Source organism: Opisthorchis viverrini, assembly GCF_000715545.1.
Source record: "Opisthorchis viverrini unplaced genomic scaffold opera_v5_212, whole genome shotgun sequence".
NCBI classification, from domain to species: Eukaryota; Metazoa; Platyhelminthes; class Trematoda; order Opisthorchiida; family Opisthorchiidae; genus Opisthorchis; species Opisthorchis viverrini.
Genome location: NW_008751870.1, coordinates 453,068 through 476,356, shown reverse-complemented (window position 1 = coordinate 476,356; position 23,289 = coordinate 453,068). Strand labels below are relative to the sequence as shown.

At 42.5% G+C, this 23,289-nt stretch overlaps 3 protein-coding genes across 3 annotated transcripts in view; 2 read left to right on the top strand and 1 right to left on the bottom strand.

The window, feature by feature from the left end:
- Positions 1-498: 498 nt before the first annotated feature.
- T265_08355 (hypothetical protein) overlaps positions 499-23,289 on the bottom strand; it is a gene marked incomplete at both ends in the record, with an annotated part of 85,433 nt that continues 62,642 nt past the window's right edge. Inside the window, 2 exons of the mRNA XM_009174131.1 lie at positions 499-611; positions 16,418-16,618. Coding sequence (XP_009172395.1) covers positions 499-611; positions 16,418-16,618 — 314 coding nt within the window. The remainder of the gene's footprint in view (positions 612-16,417; positions 16,619-23,289) is intronic.
- T265_14546 (hypothetical protein) lies at positions 13,002-14,791 on the top strand (the record flags this gene model as incomplete). Its single annotated transcript, XM_009174142.1, has 3 exons — positions 13,002-13,221; positions 13,675-13,761; positions 14,755-14,791. Coding segments are annotated over 3 exons (342 nt in total), but the record flags the coding sequence as incomplete, so codon positions are not given.
- T265_14547 (hypothetical protein) lies at positions 14,856-21,505 on the top strand (the record flags this gene model as incomplete). The annotated part of the gene is made up of 7 exons (XM_009174143.1): positions 14,856-15,089; positions 15,116-15,192; positions 15,294-15,398; positions 15,487-15,581; positions 16,827-17,031; positions 18,290-18,403; positions 21,328-21,505. Coding segments are annotated over 7 exons (1,008 nt in total), but the record flags the coding sequence as incomplete, so codon positions are not given.

Here is a 23,289-nt window from a genome sequence, read left to right as displayed (position 1 = left end):
AAGTGAGCTCCCAAGAATTTCGTCCGTGGCATTTACTTGATGAAGTAGCCTTCACACATGGTATTCTCACTGCTGTGTATAAAAGAATAGAGAAGAAAATCCACATCGTAAGAGGTTTTCTTTACTTCGGAGAGGGCAATCGCACTAGTATCCGTAAGAGTTCATACGAGGCGGTATTTTGCATCAGTGGTTATGCAGTTTTGTGTTTCCTCCAGATAAAAGAGGTTTTCGTCAGGATAAAAAATAGCAAAGCATGTTCAAGCTGGAAATAGGTACTGGTGGATAAAAAAACAATATGGATGAATTATTCCCACTTGTGTAGCGGAAAAATTTGTCCTGCTAGAGATAGCGACCTAGACGAAGGACACTCTTGTTCCAGTATGAATTGGGCGGAACCAGACAGGTACCGTTTATAATACAGTGTTTTTTTATAGACAATCGTGTGCTCATAATGATTAAAACTCTATTACGCACGATTGTTTAGCTTTCCTATTTCGATTAGAGCTGACACGAATATGATGTGACATTGGGGCTCTTCACATTCGCCAAACCCTTGTTCAAAACCTGACCAATTTTCCATGGTTTGAAATCATTAGGGCATGGACGCTGAGCTACCGAAGGGGAAAAAAAGGATTAAAGAATAAGCTGAAATGCAGTCAGGATGAGAATTTTTAGCAAGCTTCAGAGCTAGGTAAGGTCTTCCCAATTCGAACTTTTTTCGCCTGTTCAATTGTGTACTGAATAGCAGGTCGAATTTGAATATGATCGTTTGACACTGGTAGGCTTTTGATGCCTTTTTCGGGGACCACTAAGGTTGTGATATTACCATCTTACACAGGTTTAAACGGAGTATGTGGTAAAAGTAAGGAGTCATTGGAACTACAGACCCTCACGTCAGAAGTATTTTTTTACTGAATTTTCATTGTGAGTGATGTATTTTTGAACAGCACCGATAACACAACTCCTAGTAATGATTTCGATCTGATTACCTTTGTAGAGCTTTTCGGTTATAGCCACTCCCTTAATAATTGTTCCCGAATCAGATCACCAAATCCATCCATCACTAGTAGCCCTTATTCAGAAGACTGCCTTACTTAGTAAGTGACAGCAGTTTGTCGACGAACAAGGTCGACCGAATGTAATGCGGAGAAATGCTGAATGATTCCGTGGGAAATAGCAATTTTGTTGACATTCACAGTCTACCAATAACAGTTAACCAATCATTTGACAACTTTTCGGATCTTCAGCTGCTAACGCAAAACAAATTCTGATTTCCTCAAGCTATGAACCTCACTGAATTGAATGAGAGCTTATCCTTCCACTTTCCACAATTGCCCCCGTCGTCCTGAATTTTAAAAGCTTATCCAAGGAAGCCAAATGCTCCTAAAATATATGGGCATCAGTAAACCTTAGGCTTGGCATATTAGTTCAAGTTGTGACCAACACAGGAAACAGGCGAACATTGAAAAGTGTGTTAACAGTCCATGAGTCCATGTGAGTTATGGGAAGTGCTGGACGGTACCAATTATTGGCCACGTGAAATAGGATACCCAGTGAGTTTGATTATGCGTCAACTAAGAGAGATATTGGCTCCAGTATCTAGACCCATTAAGGGATGGATTGTCACAGCAGTCATTCCATATAAAACAGGAACATCGGAGGTTATTCGAAGATTTCGAGTAGCTTCCCAGAAGGGAAAAACGCTACGCAAAGTTTGGTGCAATTGGAAGATCCCTTGCTGGTTGAAAGGACTAGGGATTTGTGTATAAAATTAACTGCAGCGATTGCGCCAAGGTTTACATAGGACTAATTGCCGCGAAGTTGCAGAACGGAATTGGTGAGCATAGAAGAAGAATAAACAAACCACCATGGAATGCAGAATAATACCAAACGCTGGTCAGATACTTAGAGATGGCGGTACATGCCTTAGACACGGGACATAGAATAGATCTGGTGAACCTGGAGGTTTTAAGACGGGAACTGTAATTCACAATACATCGGCTGATAGCCGAGGCGGTGGAAATTACTAAGCATCACAGTGTGAATAGAATCGAGGGTGTGGAACTGGCGAGCGTATGGAAAGCAGTCATAGATAAGCCGAGTTGACAAGTGACCGTGTGGTTGTCAATCCACGTAGAATCATTAGCAAAAACTGGGGGCAACGGGTGGAAATCCCAACCCGACCAAGGGTCACTACATCCCCCTTAAACAACTATCTTAGCATTAGCTCATCCACAGACGGACAAAAAGTTAAAACGACTTTCAAGAGGGATCATCAAGTGAACCTAACCAGAAGAACTAGACCCTAGACTGGACCCAAACACATGTAGGTTTCCCCACCGTCCCAACACTTTTTCAACCACTCTAACACACTAAAATCCCTCAGCCGACACCCAACAGAGATTCAGCTTTACTCCGCTTATGATTGGTTCTCCTTCCGCCTTAGATCTCGACATACCTCGGAACCTAGTCACTTGGCCTGACGAAGCTTTTGTATCAAAAGCGAAACGTTACCCAGCAATAAATCTACCGATTATTACCAAACGGTTTCGAAAACAAAGGCACTGTTTTTACTTTTTGCTGTCCTCATTTGAATATATAGCTTCAGTGAATTCATAGCTTCAGTCGATTCTCGAGATCACTTACGACCTGTCCCAGTGTGTGTTTTAATCTGAGTCTCTATCCGTTTGTGCCCGCTACGCAAATTGGTCACACAGCCAAAAAGTATCACCATCATCATCATCAACAACAACAAAGCAATATCATCATTCCTATTTACATCATCGATGTCATCATCAGCATCAGCATCGTTCAACAACAAAAGTAATAATGACAACATCGTGATCCCCATCGCTGTCATCAACATCATCATCAACATCTTCACCTTCACAAACAGCAGCTAAGGTAACTTTAGACACGATCTTGCTTTGAGAAAACCTACTCTGCAAGGAAGGTGTGCATCTACACGCTTTAGTTTCACATAACATAAGGATGTTCCACAGCGATGCTCTGCCAAGGCAGTTATTCCCATACAATTGTAGGATTTGGTTGATCCCGTCGAATACGCCTTCATTTCACAGCGGCATTCTGGTACAAAGAATTGAGACAGGTTGTGCCCAAGCCAAAAATTACTGTGCTCAGTTCAAGAAACAGAAATTTTGGTTTTTGCATTTGCGCCTTTATACACCTGAACGTAAAACCCTCTGGAGTTGTCCAGCCTATCTTGGGTGTCAGTCTTCAACCTATCTGAACCAGTGTGGCTGTAGGTGAGCTTTACCTTGTTAATCTATAGTACATGATATTCAGCCAAACGCCACGGACATAGTTTATATTGCTACGGAAACCATGAGCATCAGAAGCGGCACGAAAGCTGTTGCGCACACCAGCTGAACAAGATTATCATCTATCCTGAAAACCGATGCAGCCCTATACGGACTGGGAACTCACATACCTTGCTAATTTTTTGTACTTCACCGCAAACGTATCACTCCCCTATTCCAGATCGTCTCCATCCTGTCCATGACGGGTGCAATTCGCCCTAATATACCGGCGCAATCGAGTGAATGTCACCTCTAATCTATTAACGGTTTTACTCTTGTTCAGCACCACCTGAAGTCCGAAGAGGAATTTGAACACAAGAATTGCGACAACAAGAGACAGTACTATGTTCACTATGCATATGAATGAAGACTTTGAGCTCGTTGAGGTTTCAAAGTCACTGAAATTTTTTGGCGACCTTATGGGTACTCTGCTTTGTCCCAAACATCGTCCAACTAAAATGGGAAGCGAACTTTGTTGAAACACGTTCACTTGAGGAACATTATAAACGAGAGGTTTAATTGGGATTTTGCCGTCTTTTTTCATAACACTATTTGATATTGCTAGTGGTTTTATTTCATCTTTTACGTTTGCTCTTAGCTCTGGGAGCTTTGCTTGTTTTACAGTTACGCTGTTCGCCAACTCTACGAAAACTCTTCGCAGGGCATTTGAATTGAGTTCAAGTGTGCGTCATTTCTTTCAAACCGGATGCTCACTCACTCCTTCATTCAGTAAACAGGAAAAATTTTATAGATGATGTAGCATGTTTTTGTATTCATTTGATCCCGTTTAGTTTGCTCTATACCCATCTGCAGAATCAGTGTCACACATTCTGCTAGTGAAGTGCTACGCACCGCGGCACTAGATTAACCCGAACAAAATTAGAACAGTGAATTCTAACCTGGTATTCGTAGGCCGTTTTGTGGGTAACTATGAAGCGCTTCGTATACGCCGTCATGAATTCTTCCAGTCAAATCTATTTTTGTGGGAAACAATCAATAAAAGTGGAGAACACTTACATTGATAGATCATCTAATAAGTGGAACAAAAATCGAACATTCAGCGGATGCCAGATTAACTGTCTCTGAGACTCAAGCCTTTCCTTCCTGCGCCTACTAGCCTGAATGTCCCAATCAGCATCTACTAAGAACCAAAACCTTCCCGAAAAACGACTAAACTTATTGAAACATGTATCGCTGGACACTTTCTTGCAAGTTGAAGACCTCTCTAAAGAGGTTGCTGAAAATTCTTCGACAGCCCACGAGCGGTTTTGCCCTTCTTGGGGCTCATCAGGTAGGCGCAGTCCCCGAGTTTCCGTCACTCTTATGTTCTGCTTGAAAGCAAAATGCACAAACTTGGCGAAATACACTCATTTGCAAACAAATTTGGTTATTGGAATGTTAATTCTCTAATTCTAGTTTGAGCGTTGGTGAGCTGGTTGTCTGAGCAAATAGTCTCAAATCAACTTCGATCTTTACACCCACGTGGGAAGTAATTTGAAGACAATGGGGGAAATCGGTCTTATATAAGGCTACGAGATTTTTTCACAAAATGCAGATTAGCCTTCGTGAAGAGAAACTTTTCTAACTGAATTGTATAGGATTAGACTCATGTCACACTATTCCAATGCGAACTTCAACCATTTATAGCAGAATAGAATTACCCTTAGCTGTCAAAACTCAACGTCGGTGATACAGTCCCAATCTCACTACTTGCAAAACTTAGGAAAGGCAGAACAAGTTGCTTAATCCTCATACACCATGGTGGTGGTGAGGTGGGAGACATTCCAAAAGGTACCCGTGAAGACGTCCATTGTAATGATCTATTTTGTACAGCCAGTAAGGCAAGAGTTAGTCCCTATCGCATGAAAGTAGAAATAAAGTCAGGCTACCCCGGGCATGACAGAAGCGCTAGACTTGAATACTACACCACCTTTCAGTGGCTGTCCAACCTTTGGACAACTCCGCGCATTAGGGTTCCTGCAGGAAAATATAGTTCTCTTCTCAACAGTGTGCGGAATAAACTTAGTCGAAGAAAATCGCCTGTGTATGCTGAAAATGCTACGGAGATATAAGCGAACGGTGGCACTACAAAGAAATGTAGTCCGTTGGCATTGATGGCTAACTGGTAATCGAAAAACAAGCTAGGGTTCTTTTGGACGGAGAAGCAACAGGGTTGCGAATTATTCGGAAGTGTAGGTAGGGGTCACTAACCGGTTAGTTTTGACGAAAAGGGAAGGACTACAAACATTTTCAATCACCTATTTAGAGGGACAAAAACAAGGTAGTGAGCTTCTTCAATACTGATGGCGGGAGTGAGTTTTGTAGCTGATGTGGCAAGGGGGCATTGAGTATCATGATTTGCGACAATGCTTCAGTTTCCTGGTTCAGACCTGTCTTCTGGTTGATCGGCTAAGTATATTCCCACCCATTCACTCGGGACATGCTTGACGTGGTTTCCGTATTCGGTTTCAAAGGTGAGTCATGCTGATTGCTGAAGGGGACTGGTAAACAACCAGGAGCATCGGCATATCAAGTGAGCAAACTTTCACATCCTGGCATTTAGTGTCAACTTTTCATCCCTTAAACTTCACGTCACTACTTCGCCACGTTTGTTGACCTGTGTAGCTATCCTGAAGTCTGATATCTAGAAACTAATGTTTCATAATTACCGCTATCAAATTAACACATAAATGCCTCGTTTCACCTATAGAAGCTGAAGGAAAAATGTCTTTGGTCGGTAGGTTGTTAACTGAACAACGCAAACTAAGTGGCTACATGGTACCAGACGCCAGTGTTAGATCTCATTTGCACAGAGCTTTTGAAAAATTCAGCATCCTCACGCGTTTTCCAGAGCTTTCCTGGAGGTTGTCTGAACATTCAACACTGGTGGAGAAACTCTTTAAAAAAAAAGTTCACTAAATCAACCTTTGGTCAGATGCACAGACTCTGCTTCAAAGTACTTTGCTACTACCTTATCAGTAGTATAAACCGTCAAACTGATGGCAATACTTTTTACCATAGCGGCTCAAGAGTGAATTATGTATGAAGGCTGTATTCAGTTTCTGTTTGCTTGAAAGTGGTCTACATAGCCATATGAAATTTATTTAGAAACGAGTTTGTACTAATTTAGTTGTCGTGAATTGAACGACATAAAAGAAAAACAACGTCACAAAGTCCCTGCAACGCTTGTTTTTCCCAACCACAAGAAGGCCACTAGCAGACAAGGTCCAAACTTGGCACATCCCGGGTGTAATCCTTACGAAGGGGTGAATGTGAATATCCGATACTGCCCGAGAGTTAACAAAACACGAATACTATGAGGTGGGTTTAATGCAGATTCATGGTAATGTGAGATATGGGAATATTCAATAGAGATTCACCCTGGCAGTGAAAACAACTTAAGTGAAACAGCCGAAGAGCTCTTCATTGCTGTTCCATCCTTGTTGTGGATTATCAGCAGCGCCCATCTCCCGAAATTCAGAGAGTTTCGAACCCACAACCTGCAGGACAGTGACTGAAAATTCGCTGGTGACATTTGCGTGATTCTGTCGGTTGATGAGGCCATCCACTAAGCTCAGCTCTTTACCCGCACCGAGGACAGGCTAAAATGGACCAGGTTCGCTTGAGCGTAGCGTCGTATAGATATCGGTCAGCATTTTTATCAGTAAATTCAATGAACAAGTCAACATTGTAAAATTTCGAACAATCATATGGATTCAAACCTTTGAACACCGGTCGGTCCATCTTGGTCGATCGATAATGCGGGTTGTCGGTCGTAACCTGAATTCACTTGCAGCTCAACCGTTGTTGGTTCAGTCACCTGACTCAAGTGAGACACATGTTCTGAGGGACGCGGGTCTGAATCCTGGTTTATTTTTCCAATTTACTTCTCACCGCAAGTGCGAGTGAATTAGTTCACAAAACTTGAGGGTTGTGGCGTTGTTCACTGTATGAATTTCACCGCAAAGTTGGACTTGACTCCTTACTGAAAAGAAAATAACTTGTGTGTAACTTTCCAGGTACGTCTTATTACCGTTCTTGCTGTCTTACAGCTGTAGGTAGACCCACAGACTTAGTCCTCTCTTGTCGAGTAACTTTCTTGCATGCTAGGTACGCTCGTGAAATATGCAGGATACCAATGTAATCTATCCTCACAGTCCCATAAAAGACGCTGTTGACGTTTGGTTTTCCAAACAGCACTGTCGCTCTCGTTCCGGTAATCCCACAAAGAAATCTGCCTTGCCTGTATGAGCCTTCAGGCTCAAATAGTGATGATTTTCTAGCTTCTGGACATTGAACGCAATAGTTTGGGATTGATGAATAGGATGAATAGGAGTCTAATAAACTCGGGTTTCAGTTCTTACGATAGTTATATTTCGAAAACAAATTGTATTTATCAACTATGGTAGTATAGCTACGCATTATTAGCGATGACGTTTAGTCCATCTTTGACACTTGACTACTGAGAAATCCGGGCATCTGGAATATGGGTTCGGACAGCAGCAAACCGATAAAGAAAGTCTTCTTTCTAATGATTTTAGTTTCTGGCCCAGTTGGGGCAACGTAGTAGTTGGTGCGACTGAGTGACTCCTTCAGGTTTTCTGGTCGTCCTCTACCCACATGATATCATCAACGCAGTTTATAGTGGAGGCTCAAACAAGTGCGGAGATTTGTAAACCCTGGTAGTCCTGAAAGGTATGATAAAGCATCCAGTTAACAAGGTAGCCGAAGAAGAGGGCCATGAATAGGAGACATCGGTACTAAGCTACTTTAGTTAAATTCGTAAGGCACCAACCCAAGTAACCGATCGGCGAAGTTCAGATGAGCCAAGTAGATGTGCGTCTTTGGCCTGTGCAGGGAAATGTAATGTACTCCCAGGTATCGAATATTTCTGACGACGTCAGTTAGTGTCAATTTCATTAATGGCCTGTATTGAATGGAGAACATCGGCTTGGACCAAATTCCACCCTATCTGAATGCTAACTAATTTGAGGTCAACTAATACATGCTTGACATTAATTAGGTTTGTTAATCCGCTTTCTTCAGGAGAGAGAAATTCAAGCTTTTGGAGAGGCACAGCTTTTGACCGGTTTTTGGGCGCACCATGAATATTGCTTGAACTAGTTCTTAGCCCTAGCCGCCGTTATTTCCTGTTTAGGTTTCCCAATACGGTCGGCTGCCCTCCACATAGGAAGTCCATCCCGGCAGGTTTAGAATGAAGTCGAGTTGACTTGGTACTGTTCAGCCTTTTGAGAACAATGTAAGGAAGTACTAAAAGTGAGTGTTTCAAATGCACGACAGACGGTGGTCCGAGAAGCTTCCTAGATGCATGCTGTTCTTTCAACCCTCAGTGAGGTCAAGCACTTCAAGCTAATGGTGATGTACCTTGTCAGATATAGACCTGTGCAAACATTCAAACCTCCTGCCATAATTAGAATACCGCGTCTTCATACTAGTTTCATGACTGTCTTTAGCGCTAGTTGAATTTGGTAGTTACGGAGTTTAGGCTCATATCAATATAACCGACAGGGTTTGGCGATCCCCGTGTGGAAACTAGTCCACGTACCAAGGGTGCACAACTCAGTCAATGCACGGTAATTTTTTTGTAGTCGAACTATTTTTATTTCGTTTATTTGGATTTAGATGTGACACCATTTGAGCCGCCTCTTTCTACTTGTGAGGTACGGTTTTGACATAAGTTGCAAGCGAAATCCTAGCAAGCCCAGCCACGTCCTTTCCCCCAGTCTATTTAAATCTATCTTACTGTAATAGTAGGCACCTAGAGTTTACGACAGAGAATAGTAAGCAACTTTGTTATCTGTTGATCCATTTGTATTGGATGCATTCAGTTGCTTACTGCTCAGTGCATCTGACAGGCGTTCTGCGCCTTCATCCTCTCTGGTAAGGCCAGCTGGCTATTCCACCCAGTCTCAAACACTCCACAATGGAGCTGTATGTAAATTACGATTGAGTATTACTCTCGAAGACTTGGGTCATTTATACGATGGCCAATCTTGTTGGATATCAACTTCTGTTCGCATCACATGAATCTTTAGAGGGATTCAAACCCTCAAACTCCAGGGTCTGGAGCGGTATCACTCCGGATGCGAAGTAAAACGCATCCCGCAGGTTCTACACAAAACAGAACATTCGGCGTTCTTAAACACAGAGGCTTCCTGCTTCAAATGTCAACGAAAAATACCTACGAAGCTTCCGGCAAACAGGCTTAGGATATTCGGCATGTACATTCATCTGCATATCAATTTGCCTTTCCGCGAAACTCACATGAATCTAAGATGAATCTGTCGCTGATGATGTTTTCAGGCAACTGAATGTGCTGCACTAGGCCGCTTCATGTTTCAGAGGTACGATATCCTAGATATTGCGACACACTACGCATAAGGTTGCTGAGAAATCTTCGGGAGCCCACCACCGGTTTCGCTCTTCCCCTTCGAGCTCACCAGGTAGGCACAGTCCCCGAGTTTCCATCAACTTTACGTTCCAGGCGAACCCAAAGCGCATGATTTTGATGGGAGATTCACCTGGATTTCAACTCAATCTCTTGTTTAGGATGAGAATAGATATGAGTTTATTGTATGCAGAATGCCACACGAATGTAAATGCGGTAAAATACATCAATGACAGGCACCTTTCATGAGTATCGAAAAAGACCTAAAGGCTAGTTGTTACTTCTTTCTGGGTTTGTTTTGGATAGTATCCGAATGCTCAGTGACAGCCAGTGTATTTTTCTTAAATCTCCATGGGACAATGGTTTGGAGCGCAAAACTAGTGACTTTCAAAACCATCGAGCAAATATGTCTGATTTTCAAAGGTTTAAATGATCAACTTTCTACGTTTATTAAGTCCAGGGAAGGCTTGGTGTCGTTTAGCCGCAATCATTTTCGAAAATGTTTTTTGTTTCACAAGTTTCAGCACAATACTACCTTGTTAAATAGGGATAATGCTACCAGATAGTACCGGAAAGAAGACTGGAGTCATAATTTCCAGCAAATTATTGTGTTGGTGAATGCTTCGTTTGTAACACAGCATAACAGTTTACCGTTGGTGTTATCACGTTACCTGAAGCTCACTGTCCAATCATTGGTTTCTTTGGAGTCGGTATATCTCATTTCACCTCCAAACTCGGTCAACTTGTCCTGAAAGTGTCGTGTTTGCCTCCCATTTTGGGACACCTGGCAAACTAGGGCATTCTCATTTGCAGTACCTGGCGCTGATTGGACTTTCTTGTCATCATCTTTCATATTTGGTCAGGTGCTCCCTGTTTACTATACTGGCTAGACCTCTTCGGGCCCTGAACACCATTGAGCATTTCGTGCTAATCCTCCAACTGATGGTCACTACCCTTGAAGTCTTGTGTTTGTAAAACCCCATTCCACATCTTAGAAACAACTCACCCACCCAATCCTACTGAACTAGTGGCTCTACGCTCTTCCGGGACAGTCTCTTCTTCCTTTTTTTGTCATCCTGTGGCTTCTGCAGGAGGCCTGCTTTACGCATGTTATCGCATCTTTAAACATTCAACGATCCAAAACGGATTGGCCCCATTTGTCACTGTACCAAGAACCGATGAATTTGTAGCCGAAAAACCCTACGATCACATAACGCGGCATCCACTTCCAAAAACATTTGGTGACAGTCCGTTTCCTCTTAATTTTAACGACAGATGAGGATAGTATACTTCTGTATTCCCCATTATTATCTCTTCCGAGATCGAGCAGTACAAATGATGGCTAGCTACATTTGTGCCCATTGTGACTGAGATAATTCGCTTTGGTTTAACATTGTACGTTTTAATGGCTTCCAGCCAAGCACAAAATAAGACTACTCAAAAAGACGTGAGTTCATTAAAGTCCGGGAATAAAACCTCGGGTTTTTTATTTAAAAAGTCTTGATTTGGAAACAAACACTGTCTAAGGATGGATAATCTGGTCACACTGCTGTTCGAACGCTCAGCCAGACTGAGTAGAGTCAATAGTTGTTTTGATACTTTGTTTTGTTCGCGTAAAAGTGGAAGTGCGTCCGTTCGGATAATGAGTGAGTGACGTAGTGGAATTAAATTTAAAGTAGTTTCAAATATAGCCCTGTTCAGAAGCCCAAAATCACCCCAACTTCTGACGTAGTTTGACGCCGGTTATCTAAGACATTATTTAGCACATTAGGCAGAGAAAATTCACGCTTTCGGTTTTGGCGCATTTAATTGTTGCCGTACTCTGTAGTCAACACATGCGACGGCATTTCGTTCCATTTTCCAAATACTCTATTTATGGTGTACACAGCTGATTTCCGAAAAAGACCTCGTCATTAGCTGTCTCCTGTTTCTCGTAGACCATTTATTTGTCACTGCTGAAAGAGTAATTTTTGTATAAACCACCGTACATTTAATCCTTTCTACCTTATGCAAACAATCCTTTTTCTCATTTCGGAAAACCCGGTTTTTTTTCGATAGCTGATAGTAGGTCAGCATTTCGCAAAAACGGATACCCCTATCGGTCTCCACTTTTGAAGTTTACTCGGCATAAAAATCAATTCCTGCACTACTTAAGGCTACCTGATTGTTTATGAAGCATAGCGAAAGTGTGTTCTGGGTTCCTTTGAATGGCTGTTCCGGTACTCGCTCCTTTCGCGAACTTAAAAGGCAGTCATTCCATTGACCAACCGGCTATTCAAAAACTGATTCAATCGATCCCTATCTTGTCTAACAATACACGCCAGGTTTCAACTAATCGAGTTGAGGCATTCGTTTATGTTAAGATACCCGTTAGGGACACAAGATATGCAATTCCACTAAGGTTATATGGAAATTTAACGTTAGATACGAAATTCAGATATTTTTCCTGAAAAACCCGTACCCAACATCTGTAAAATCTTTGACCAGACGGAACAACTTGAAGTAGATATCCGAACAGGACAACACACAATCGATACGCATCTAAAACAAGGGCCCCAATAAAAACAAGTTTTATATTGACAGTCAGATCAGCTCTCTCTGAAAACGCCCAGAATCCCGGGTGAATAGTGGATTACTTGAGGAATCATGTGACTGACGGCAACAAGGCCGTATTGTCACGCATCCAAGTTGGTTTTTCCCAAAGTTTGATTTAGGCGTCAGCCCAGTTGCCACGGTGACCAGTCGCCTAGTGGAACTGCTGTTAGTCAAATTCATCCGCAACTGGTCTCTCTTCGAACAGACACCCTTATTCTCAAACTATAAGGCCTCAGCCACTAAATTGCACTCAAGTTGTGAACAAAGCAACGTATAGATAATATATATTGCCGAGTGTCAGATGCCAAGTGAAGAATAGTGAACCTTTTTCAATTTAGCACAAAAAGATTGACCAGAGTTGGCACCAGAAAAAAATGAATACAAATAGAGTCACTGTTGTGTCCTACCGTCGCTTTTCCCCCCAATGTGTGCACTTTCAAGATGCCGTTTTATTTTGACTCCTTCCTAATGCGAATGAAAATAAACAAATTGTATTGGGATTCACGTCGCAGCAAATTGGGAGAAATTTTATCAGACAACCCGTTTTCTACCAGCTTTCGAGTATTCAGAGAAGTCAAGTTCGCGAAAAGCCTGTTTGATAGTGTTGGTCGCTCTTCCTGTTGTTTGATAGCTGGTTTCGTCTTTTCTACACCCTATTTCATAGACATTTGACTTGTATGGGCTCTTGTGCGTCAACCGGAGTGTCACAAGTCGAAAGTCCTAAGAGAAGTTTGACTGTTGGTTCCGTCAACCCAGCAGGCGCGATGAGTCCCTCTAGAACCCGCGCCTCCCACAATACTGCCAAAGGATTCGACCAGAATCACTTGCAACATGAGAATCAATTGAACTACGCCGATTCTCTGGGGACCTCGGTGGACCTCCTAGTGATGGGACGAGGTAGGTTTTTTGCACACTCGGGTTTTGTTGCTAGTACAACACTGAACACAAATGAAAAATAGCACTAATCCACGAGAACTAGGTGAGAATCGGACTAGTCATCTCATCGTTAAAATACCCAGTGCCTAGAAGCGATGCGGAAGAAGATGCAAAAGGTTCGTCTTGCTGACTTGCCACATCTCTCCGGGAATCAACGGAAGCTGTTGCTTCCGTCCATGTATTAGAGGCGCAACGGAAGTATTCATCGGATATTTTGAAGTTTCGCTCTCTCAGCCGCCAACAACAGAAAAGACTGTACCAAAAAGTTCGTCCATAGTAAACCAGCAGTTCAGGGGCTTTCCTGCATCACAGATTTTTTCATTTGTCACTGTCCTTCGAATGAAGAGACTCATCAGTCTTGTCACATGGTCTCTTAGGTTTTTATGCCTCTTTTTCCTTTTTTCTCTGCCTCAGGCTGTTTGAGTCGTTTCGCTCGAGTTTGTCGTCACTTCTTTATTCATTTGCTTTGCTTCCTGCGTGCGGATAACCGCACATCTGAAGGTGCGTTGTGACAGGGAGGCGTCTGGATCAACACATCCATTCGGGTAGCACCAAATGTTCGTGTTTGTGCATGGAGCCCTATGCATGATTGTTGTAGCGTAAAGCACAAACAGGCAGGCCTTTGGCAAAATATGGTTGTTCCCCAAAACTCTCTGTTCAAACGTTTGAATGTGATGACTTGTTGTAGCACTCAGTTATCCAAAACACTCAGATACCCAGATCCGGTCATAGGTCATACTCTTAAACCGGAGCACCAGTGAGCAATGGCAGTATGGCTTTCAGTAGCTTAGGAGTCTATCTGGAAATAGGTCATGGATCAGCCTACTTGCTTGTAAAAAGTAGCTTGGTCATGAGGCATCTGTTGGTTCTTCGCCTCTGTTGGGAGGTGACACGAACGAGTGCCCCCCTATAGTCCCAATGAGATGTAACGCAAACTCCGAACAATGATAATTAGACTTAGTGGGTTTGAAACTGTGATTATCTCCGATTTTCACATGGCCTTGCGTTCGAATTCGGCAACGGTCTTTCTAATGGCAAGCGAATTCTTCCTCACCTCATGTGTGACATAAAGAAATTCAGGCACTGCAACATCAGGTTCAGTGTGAGCCAGAAAAAACATTCGTACATTAATGCGGACCCCGCATATAGCTTTTTACTCCTTGCTTTTGCAAGCGAGTAATGGGGATGCCGCTGTGGCGCAACTGGGAACAAACTACTGATACACAACTTAACGGGGACATGGGCATTCGTGATATAAGCGAAATCACGTTACACTTTACGTTTTAAATTGCACTGGTATACACTAGATATTAAGTGGTAGTGCGGTGTACAATTAATAGCGACATTTTAAAAAAATATGTCTGTTCGGATTCCGGGTTGAGACTGATCCGGCGAGCCTTCCCGGCACGCATTAGAGGCTCTTTAAAGTGATGCAGAGAAACCGAAATAACAGAGTGATATTAGGTGTTATTGAAATCCAAAGTAACCTGAAAGAATTGTTTGGCGTTATGTTGACGTTACCTTTGTTGTAATCAACCGTGATGACGCGAAGAACTTCCACGACCATCTCAGTAGCTTAAATCATCAAGTTTATCATGGAGATGGGGTCCACCTCGGGCACATCACCCTTCTCAAGCTGTATAACACAAAAGGAAAAGGAAAAGGAAAAAAGGAAAAGAAAAAGTAAAACTACTATTTACCGGAAATCAACAGACACAGGGACAGTCCTGAACTACTCATCAGCACACGCAAAGTCTGTGTACGCCAGTATTGCCTCATCGATGTTTAGTCGAGTTGGAGTGCTGTGTACGGAAGAGATCGACCGAACAGTAGCTCAAATCGATTTTGAAAACAGACTTCAGGAAACAGGATAAACAGTGAGTTTGATCAGACCGTAACTAAAAAGGATATTGGTTCCGGTATCAAGATCCAGTAACGAATGGATAAACATAGCAGTCACTTCACATAAATCGGAAACCTAGGAGGTTATTCGAAGATTGCTGAACTTAGTCAACATTCGAGTAGCTTTCCAGAAACGGGAAAACGCTACGCTCAGTTTTGGTGCAGTTCAAAGCTCCTCTGTCGGCTGAAAGCGCTAGAGACTGTGTGCATGAAAATATTGCAATGATTGCATTAGGGTAAGCATAAAACAAACCTCCAGGAAACTGCACACCAGAACTGGTGAGCATAAAAGGAGGACTAACAAACCATCAAGGAATGCGGAAGAGGATTGCGATTCATACCACAGCGACTGACAGCCGAGGCAGTGGAAATTACCGAGCATCACAGCGCGAATAAAATCGAGGTTGTGGAATTGGCGAGTATATGGAGAGCGGTCGAGTTGACACTTGACTGTGTGTGGTTGTCACTGCACGTAGAATCACTAGCAAAAAGGGAGGTAGAAGTGCCGACCCCACCAGAGTTCACAGAAATCCTTTCTCCTACACAACTATCGTATCACTAGCTCATTCACACAGACGGACGGGTAGTTCAAACGACGTTCAACATAGATCGTCACGCGAAGCGAAACGGAAGAACTAAACCCTAAGCTTGACCCAAACCCATGTGAATTTCCCCCATCTGCTTAACATTTGGTGACCCATTCCAACAAACAAAATCCCTTAGCCGACACCTAACACAGATTTAGCTTGATTTAACTGATTGGTTCACCTTCCTCCTCAAATCTTGACCAACCTCGTAGCCTGGTCACTTGGTCTGACGAAACTTTCACACCAAAAGCAAAATGTAGCCCAGCAAAAAATCTTCTGATTTTTCCCAAGCTCTTCCGGAAACAATGAGCTAAAAGAAGTCCAAACAGACTGGTTGGAAACTTGGACTCGCCTGTTGAACAGATTTAGTTTAACTGATTGGTTCACCTTCCTCCTCAAATCTTGACCAACCTCGTAGCCTGGTCACTTGGTCTGACGAAACTTTCACACCAAAAGCAAAATGTAGCCCAGCAAAAAATCTTCTGATTTTTCCCAAGCTCTTCCGGAAACAATGAGCTAAAAGAAGTCCAAACAGACTGGTTGGAAACTTGGACTCGCCTGTTGATCCAGGTAGAATTTATCAGTCTCACCAGGTTTCTGACTCTGGAGATGGTCATCAACGAACTTTGTGAACATGAAAACTATTGTCAACCTTGTCCTTAATTTACGCCCCACCAACTGCTCTGTCATATTCTTGATGAACGCATCGCTTTTGAGGTGCGTTACATTGCTATTCTTTCTCCTCGGCTGGGAAACGCCATCTATCTCACTGCATAGTATGGCAAGGCCCATTCGACTGGTTGCAGTGGTCCATATTTTATTAAATTCGAATCCCGACAACACGCTCCGTAAGCCTACATCTGCACTACCTGTGAAAACAAACACAAGAAAAACATTTGTTGTAACTTGAAGACCGCTATTAGTTTTTGCCTGCCCTTCATCGTCAGCTATTTTCGTTCCAGTCTCACATCAGTCATGCCAGAAGTCATCGAACCTTTTTTCATGTTGACAATGCAGTTGGGCAGAGTACCTAGCTCACTGATACTCTAATTTGACTGTTCTTCTCCTCCCTTCCAGGTGGACAAGATGTGCCCCTGCGTTCTGTTGGGCCATTCATCACCGACTCTCAACTGGACACTGAATGCGTGGGTTCTGGTATTTCGCCAACTTTCTATAAGAACCTCGCCACTTCTACTCTCGGAGAATACGCACGAATCCCGACAGATACGGACAATCTACATGCCGCCTACACTCCAGAGTCAGTGAGGGCCTGTTATGTGAGGTAGGTGATTTGGGGTCAATTTTGGGAAAACCAATCGATAACGTGTTTCGTTGTAGTGGGGACAACGGGAACAATAGGTTGGTTTTCCTATGTCCAGTTCAAATTTTTCACTTGGGTGCAAAGCAAGGAGTTACCAACAGGAACCCGTGGATTTCTTTTGTGGCCATGTATTCGTTTTCTACATCGTAAAGTAGGGTCCTTCGCGTCTTACCGTCTTCAGTATACCTAACTAAATTATGCGTGTACTGCATGTGCGGACACGAGTTGATCATGAGCAAAACAACTGCATGTCAATGGTTATCTTAAAGCTGTTGTGAACTCGCTACATTGCCAGTGTATGGCATGATTTCAAGAGCGCAAGCAAATTTAAAAATGCTTAGAAGCCATATGTCTTAGCTTAACCTACACAATTAGACACAAAACCGGTGCAGACAGGATAGCTGTGTCGGTCGCAGCTGTACTTCGGATGATGTACTTTTGAAGGTCAGATTATACATTAAAGAGTATACTAATCTACTGAGCTATTGTCGGAGTTCCGTTTTCAACTTTTCCCAAGAAAGACTCTGAAATACGGGCATCAGGGAAACGGAGTTATTGTTAGCACTTTACTATTCCCAGCATTCTACATTCTGTGTAGAATCTACGAATAAAAATATTACGAGCAGGGACCTAACAAACTGCCTCTCTATTCATATAAACTTGGAGCACTAGACATCTTACACCCTGCGATCGTCGGTTCAACAGCACAACAATAAAAAACGGAGGCATAAAAAGCCTTTCACTTGTTTCGTTGTTTTCTGGAAGGTTTTGTATCTCCTCTGGAGTTCAGATGGGAGAGTGAGAGCCTTGATAAAATCGCCTTGCCATTGCCATCCCCTAGATCACTGTGTTTGGATTAATTTCATCTGTCACTTGTGCGACGGCTATTATTTTGTTTACTGGTTCCCCATAGTTTTGGATCGACAGTTGTGAATCGAATGTGGTAACCGTCCAACATATTTCAGTCAAACGGTGCTGTTCTCTAGGGTATATTGCAGCGTATTCCGTGTTGTGTTAGAAGGGCTTCCTGTTCATTGACAGGTGTCGTGCGACAAAATTTACGGTTCGTTTCAGTCATTTCCACATCAGGTATGACGTACTTGGAAATGCCCCTCTAGAAAGACAACTGCTTGTTATAACGTTTCACAGCCACATTTATAAAACATCGCATTCTTATCCTCATTTCCTATCAAATTTTTTACCCTCGGTTGAATTGCAGAATGAGGCAGGTCTACGAAGCAGTTGAACAAGACCGAATAGGAAAGGCTACCTTACTGAAAAATCTTCATTATGCCATCATGGTTATGGAGTCTACCTACATTTCAGAGAGGCGGTACGTTTCATTGATTGCAAAAATGATTTGCCATTTGTTTCACTTATCAAACACGGTTTCACTGTCGCTGACTGGCTGTTCTGTTTATGTAAACTGTCTCTCCAATGGAATTACAAGCTGTCCATTGGTTGATACATAACGATTCACAACCGTTACCCCCGTAGTGCGGCATATACTAAAAACACGACTATGCGCTTGAGAGACCTAATCAACTAGTCCACTTTGGTATGAAAATCACCGTGGTAAAATGACCAGCTTGGCTTAGTAAATCTCACATTACCTCACAATTCTATGGTCAGTGTCTGTAAGATCTCAACTGGTCTGCTCAAAGGCTCTAATCGCCAAGCGCAAGATCACGGTATCTATTTGAACCCTGATTCTCATATCTGAATTTTGTCTATTTATTTATGTTCCGAATGATCTGTTCTATTCACTCTGGTAACTTTGATCGTGACCAAACGTACCGGTGGTTGTCACCCCGCCAACAGAAATGCCTGTCCAGTTAAATTGGGTCGTGGCCAGCTAACTGTGTTACTAAGGCCGTATAAGTAATAAACAACACCACCAAGTTTGTACACGAACTAGTGAACTTCTCAGAGAAAAATTATTGCCTTGAGGGCATGAGTGATTACTAGTTGTGCCCAAGCACAATGAGGTGATATGAAGGCCATGATATCCTGAATTTAAGTTGAATTTAGTGAAGGCAGTACATTATGACCAGGGTGAGCTATCCGACTTACGTATCCTCTTAAAGACAAAGCCGATTAAGCTTCAGAGGATCTTTATGCCACTTTCATTTATTTAGCCACCTTACAGGGGGTCGATTTTGGAGAGTATCGGTGAACTAAGTCCGTCCCTAATCTTTCAAAATGAAGGCCACCGCACCCAACCTGAAAATTTGTGCCCCTTCAGGTTCCATCCTCTCATTGAGTAGATTAGTGTAGTACAAACCACCAAATCTAAACAGTTGTGGGTTATTCACTCCACTTATTGCCCATGCTTAGTTGTACAGGGTGTGCAACGGGACGCACATCATCGATCGGACTGTTGCTGTATGGTCTGATCTCACCTGACTGTCTGATAGGACTGCTCACACACTACCTGCTGAGAACTACAGCTGCGGTTCTGACTCCCATGAACTACTGCGCTTTCGTTCTAAATTCCTTTTGCATCATAGTATTCATCAAAAAACTAGTATGAATTTATTATTTTCAAGTCAGCTAACCGTCTGAATTATTTGTGGCAGCAGAAACGCGGAAGATTACTTGTCCTGATAGACCAGCAACTCTATGCCTTAAACCGCAGATTTTTTATTGGATGGAATAAACGTTATCTGTCTGAGAAACCTGTTTGATTGCAAGCCCCGATCAATAAATTGAAACTTTCTTTTCATCGATAGCATTTTGAGTAAGCATGACACGTAATCGCTTTTCCACCTTTATAGCACCTCATCCTCCTCAACAATGTAAGAACCTTTGCCTAATCAGTGTGGCCGCCGATCACAGATAACAAATATGGTGTCAAATCTTTTTCACTATTTCAGTTGAAAATTTTCCTCTGGTTTAAACCTCTTTCTTGATTTGTTTTTTTCGCGGATTTTGCAACTCAAAACGCAGTGTCCTTCCCCGAGTATTTCTGCTTTACTCACCTCTGTTTCATCCGTTCGGTCAACTACTTTCGCCGCCTCCTTTTCGTAAGTAACCAAGCGGAAGATGTGACAACTTGACAGAATCACTCCGCTCTGAATCATCTCCACGGTATAGAGTGAATAAATAAATATAAATAAATAAATAATAAATAGATAAACAGAGAAATAAAATTAGCAAATAAACGATTTTCGAAAATCAAATAGTAACTCTAAAAATGTACTGGTTAATAGTACTGGTGTCACTCTGAGTGCACCTGATGCAATATCAATGAAGTTTCTTTGTTCTCAGATTTTTCGGAAGAAGTCGGATAGAAATCTGAAAGCCTGTGGTTGCACAGAGAATGTCAACTAGAGCTTTCTTATCCGCGATGGTGAAGGTGGCCCGCCTAAAATGGGTTTTTCTTCCTTTGATGAAATAGTTGCATATGGATTCGACAGCGGTGCAGGCATGAGTATTCGCTTGTTTTTCGAAAATTCAACAAATCGCATTAAAACAGCCTAGCTCTGGTGCATCTCGCCCTGCGGTTAAATAGATAAAACATGGTGTGATCCTCGCCTTTCCATTCGTCCCCTTTATGTTTTTATCAGTATATGGTGCAATAAACCAACTGCCGCGCATCTTTAACAAAAGCAATCAGGGTCGTTTCACATCGTTTCCGATGAGACTGCTTTTACACGTCAATATCTGAAGATGCTAGTTTTCCACCGGCAAGGTTTCACCACTAAGCTGACTTTTGAACAGTTAATAATGTTTCAATGAAATCTGGGGCTTTTTTGCCGAATCGTGAGCTATCTAGGTTTCGCTTCCTTGATCGTTGTCCATTCACAATCTCACCAGTGTGTTGTATTGCTAAAAGAAAAGTAGTAAATGTACTCGAAATTGCGATAACAGCTTCGGTGATTCCGCTGTTTGTACGATAACTAAGATGGGGTTCCCAAACTCCAGCGATTCTTTGGGCTTCGAAGTTGAAAAACACTCACTCGGGGGACGACACCATAGATCAGACATACGGGTTATTCTGTGAAATAGGGAAGTAGGCATGAGAATCACGGATTCTCATTTGTTCTCGTCACCATATTAATTATGTTGGCTAGGAACAAGAAATCAACTTCAATAACATTGTCAAATGGATACTAGTTGCAATGATAATGCTAGTATGACATTTCCTTTCTGTCAGAGGCTTGTGAGAAGGTTCCAAGAGGGTAGGTTCATGAAATGCTTATTGTTTTCTACAACTACGCCCCGCATATATACCACTGACGTTTTCCCCAACAGAAGAATCCGCGAAGAAGAGGAAGACTTATCTGAAGCGGCCACGGAGTTTGTTCCAGACGAAGTCCGTGACTGGTTGGCCTCAACGTTCACCCGAACACAGGCACTCAGTGGTATCGGAAACCAGAAACCACGATTCCGCAGTGTGGCCAATGCGATCCGGGCCGGCATATTCGTCGAAAGGTTAGTCTCATTACACTCTGACTGCCTCTCTGATGTTTACCTGCTAACATTAGGGAATACATACACCAACCTGCAACCGACGTCTGGACGTCTGGAACGGAATTCAGCCATAAAATTAGGAGAGTAGAAATTATGCTAATAGTCAGACCAACATTATTCAGCTTTGAAAGCGAAACGAAAATTTTCTGTTGCATAATTTTGGTGAAAAGTTGCGTGTTCTCTTTGTCTGCGACGGTTTGCATTAAGCCGTCAAACACTTGTCGCCTAAGGGTGAAATTACAGACCAAGAGAGGCGATCTGTTGCCAGGGGACTGTTTTCAGTCCAGCAATTTTATAGAGTATTAAATGAACCTACATGATTTACAAATCATTGTGACTGCTGAATTAGTCTACTTATATGTATTTTTCTCTATCAAATTTACAACACTGTTACTTGTCTACTTCAAAGGATGTATCGGACTTCAAAGTACGTAAGTTGTGCATGACCTCGGAGGAGTTTATCTAGTAGGGTACGAGTAATTGAGCAGGAGGTCTGTTGTTCGAATCCCACCCTGAGTTCTCGATGGATCCTGCCTAGGCTGTCCAACATGGAAATATTACCAATATCGTGGTTCCTTCAGGTTGCCTGAAAGTTTTGAGCTTAGTGTTCTCACATTTGATCTGATTTGATTTGACTTGATTTGATTTGATTTGGTTTGGTTTGATTTGATTTGATTTCGTTTGATTTGATTTGATTTGATATCTCCAATATGTGTACTCAAATTTACCCCTAGCATTCCAGTTAACCACAAAAGTTCTTTACAGAGTTGGTATCGGTTTGTGTCTAATTTAGTCAAAATGAACTAACTTAACCTGCGGTGTTCCGGAATAGGTGATTACAGGTAGGTGCACTTTCGAAGAACACGTCAAACCGAGGACCCACAGTCCAAAAACTGCGGAGTTGATGGACCGCTGTCTTTTACATCCTTGATGAATGCGCTTTCGGTGCGCACGCTTTTGATGAGGGCACCCATTTCTGCCGTGGACTTGCCTGCACTTTACTGCATCAGCTGAGTGGGCGGACAGGGGACAAAGATACCACCATACACTGCTTCTGCTCTACAGCGCTCATATAAAAAACTGACACACAAAGTCACGTGACTCATTAGTCACAGCATGGGATATACTGGCACCAAACTGACGCAGGTTCATACGGACAAGTTCGGGCTTCTGAAGAAATTTTTTGCGAACCCCGAAATGCGGTCTTGTTTTCACTAATCAACATTTTGCCCCAAAAACCTATTCCTCTGTACACTATGCTGCTGTAAGCCTCGGGTTTTAGCTGTCAAAGGGAGAGCGTACAAGGGAGTTTTGATCCATCAAACATCCAAGCTGCAATTTTATGGGTAATAAGTTTCAACCAAAACCTTTTCTACAAAAAAGGCTATTCCGTGCCGAAAAACTGACACCCTTATTACACATTGGTTCCATCTATGTTGAAGATCATTGTTAGCGTTGATTTCGAAAATCTCCAGGGACGTATGACCTCAATGCAAGTGTGTATCATCCACACTTTGATTGTTCTTGAACCATATCCTGATTGTTGCTATCACGAGCCTCTTTACTGTATGGGAAAACTTCTGTCTTCATATCCAGCACACAGTGTCTGTGGTAATTTGAAGGAGTGAAGAAATTCGTTCATCCAAAATTCCGTAGTTTTGTCAATCCTCTCAGATCGTTGGCCTTGAACAAGACGGATCGATAAGTCGTCACTCAATGAGGCAGTCATTAAGTCCCCACGTG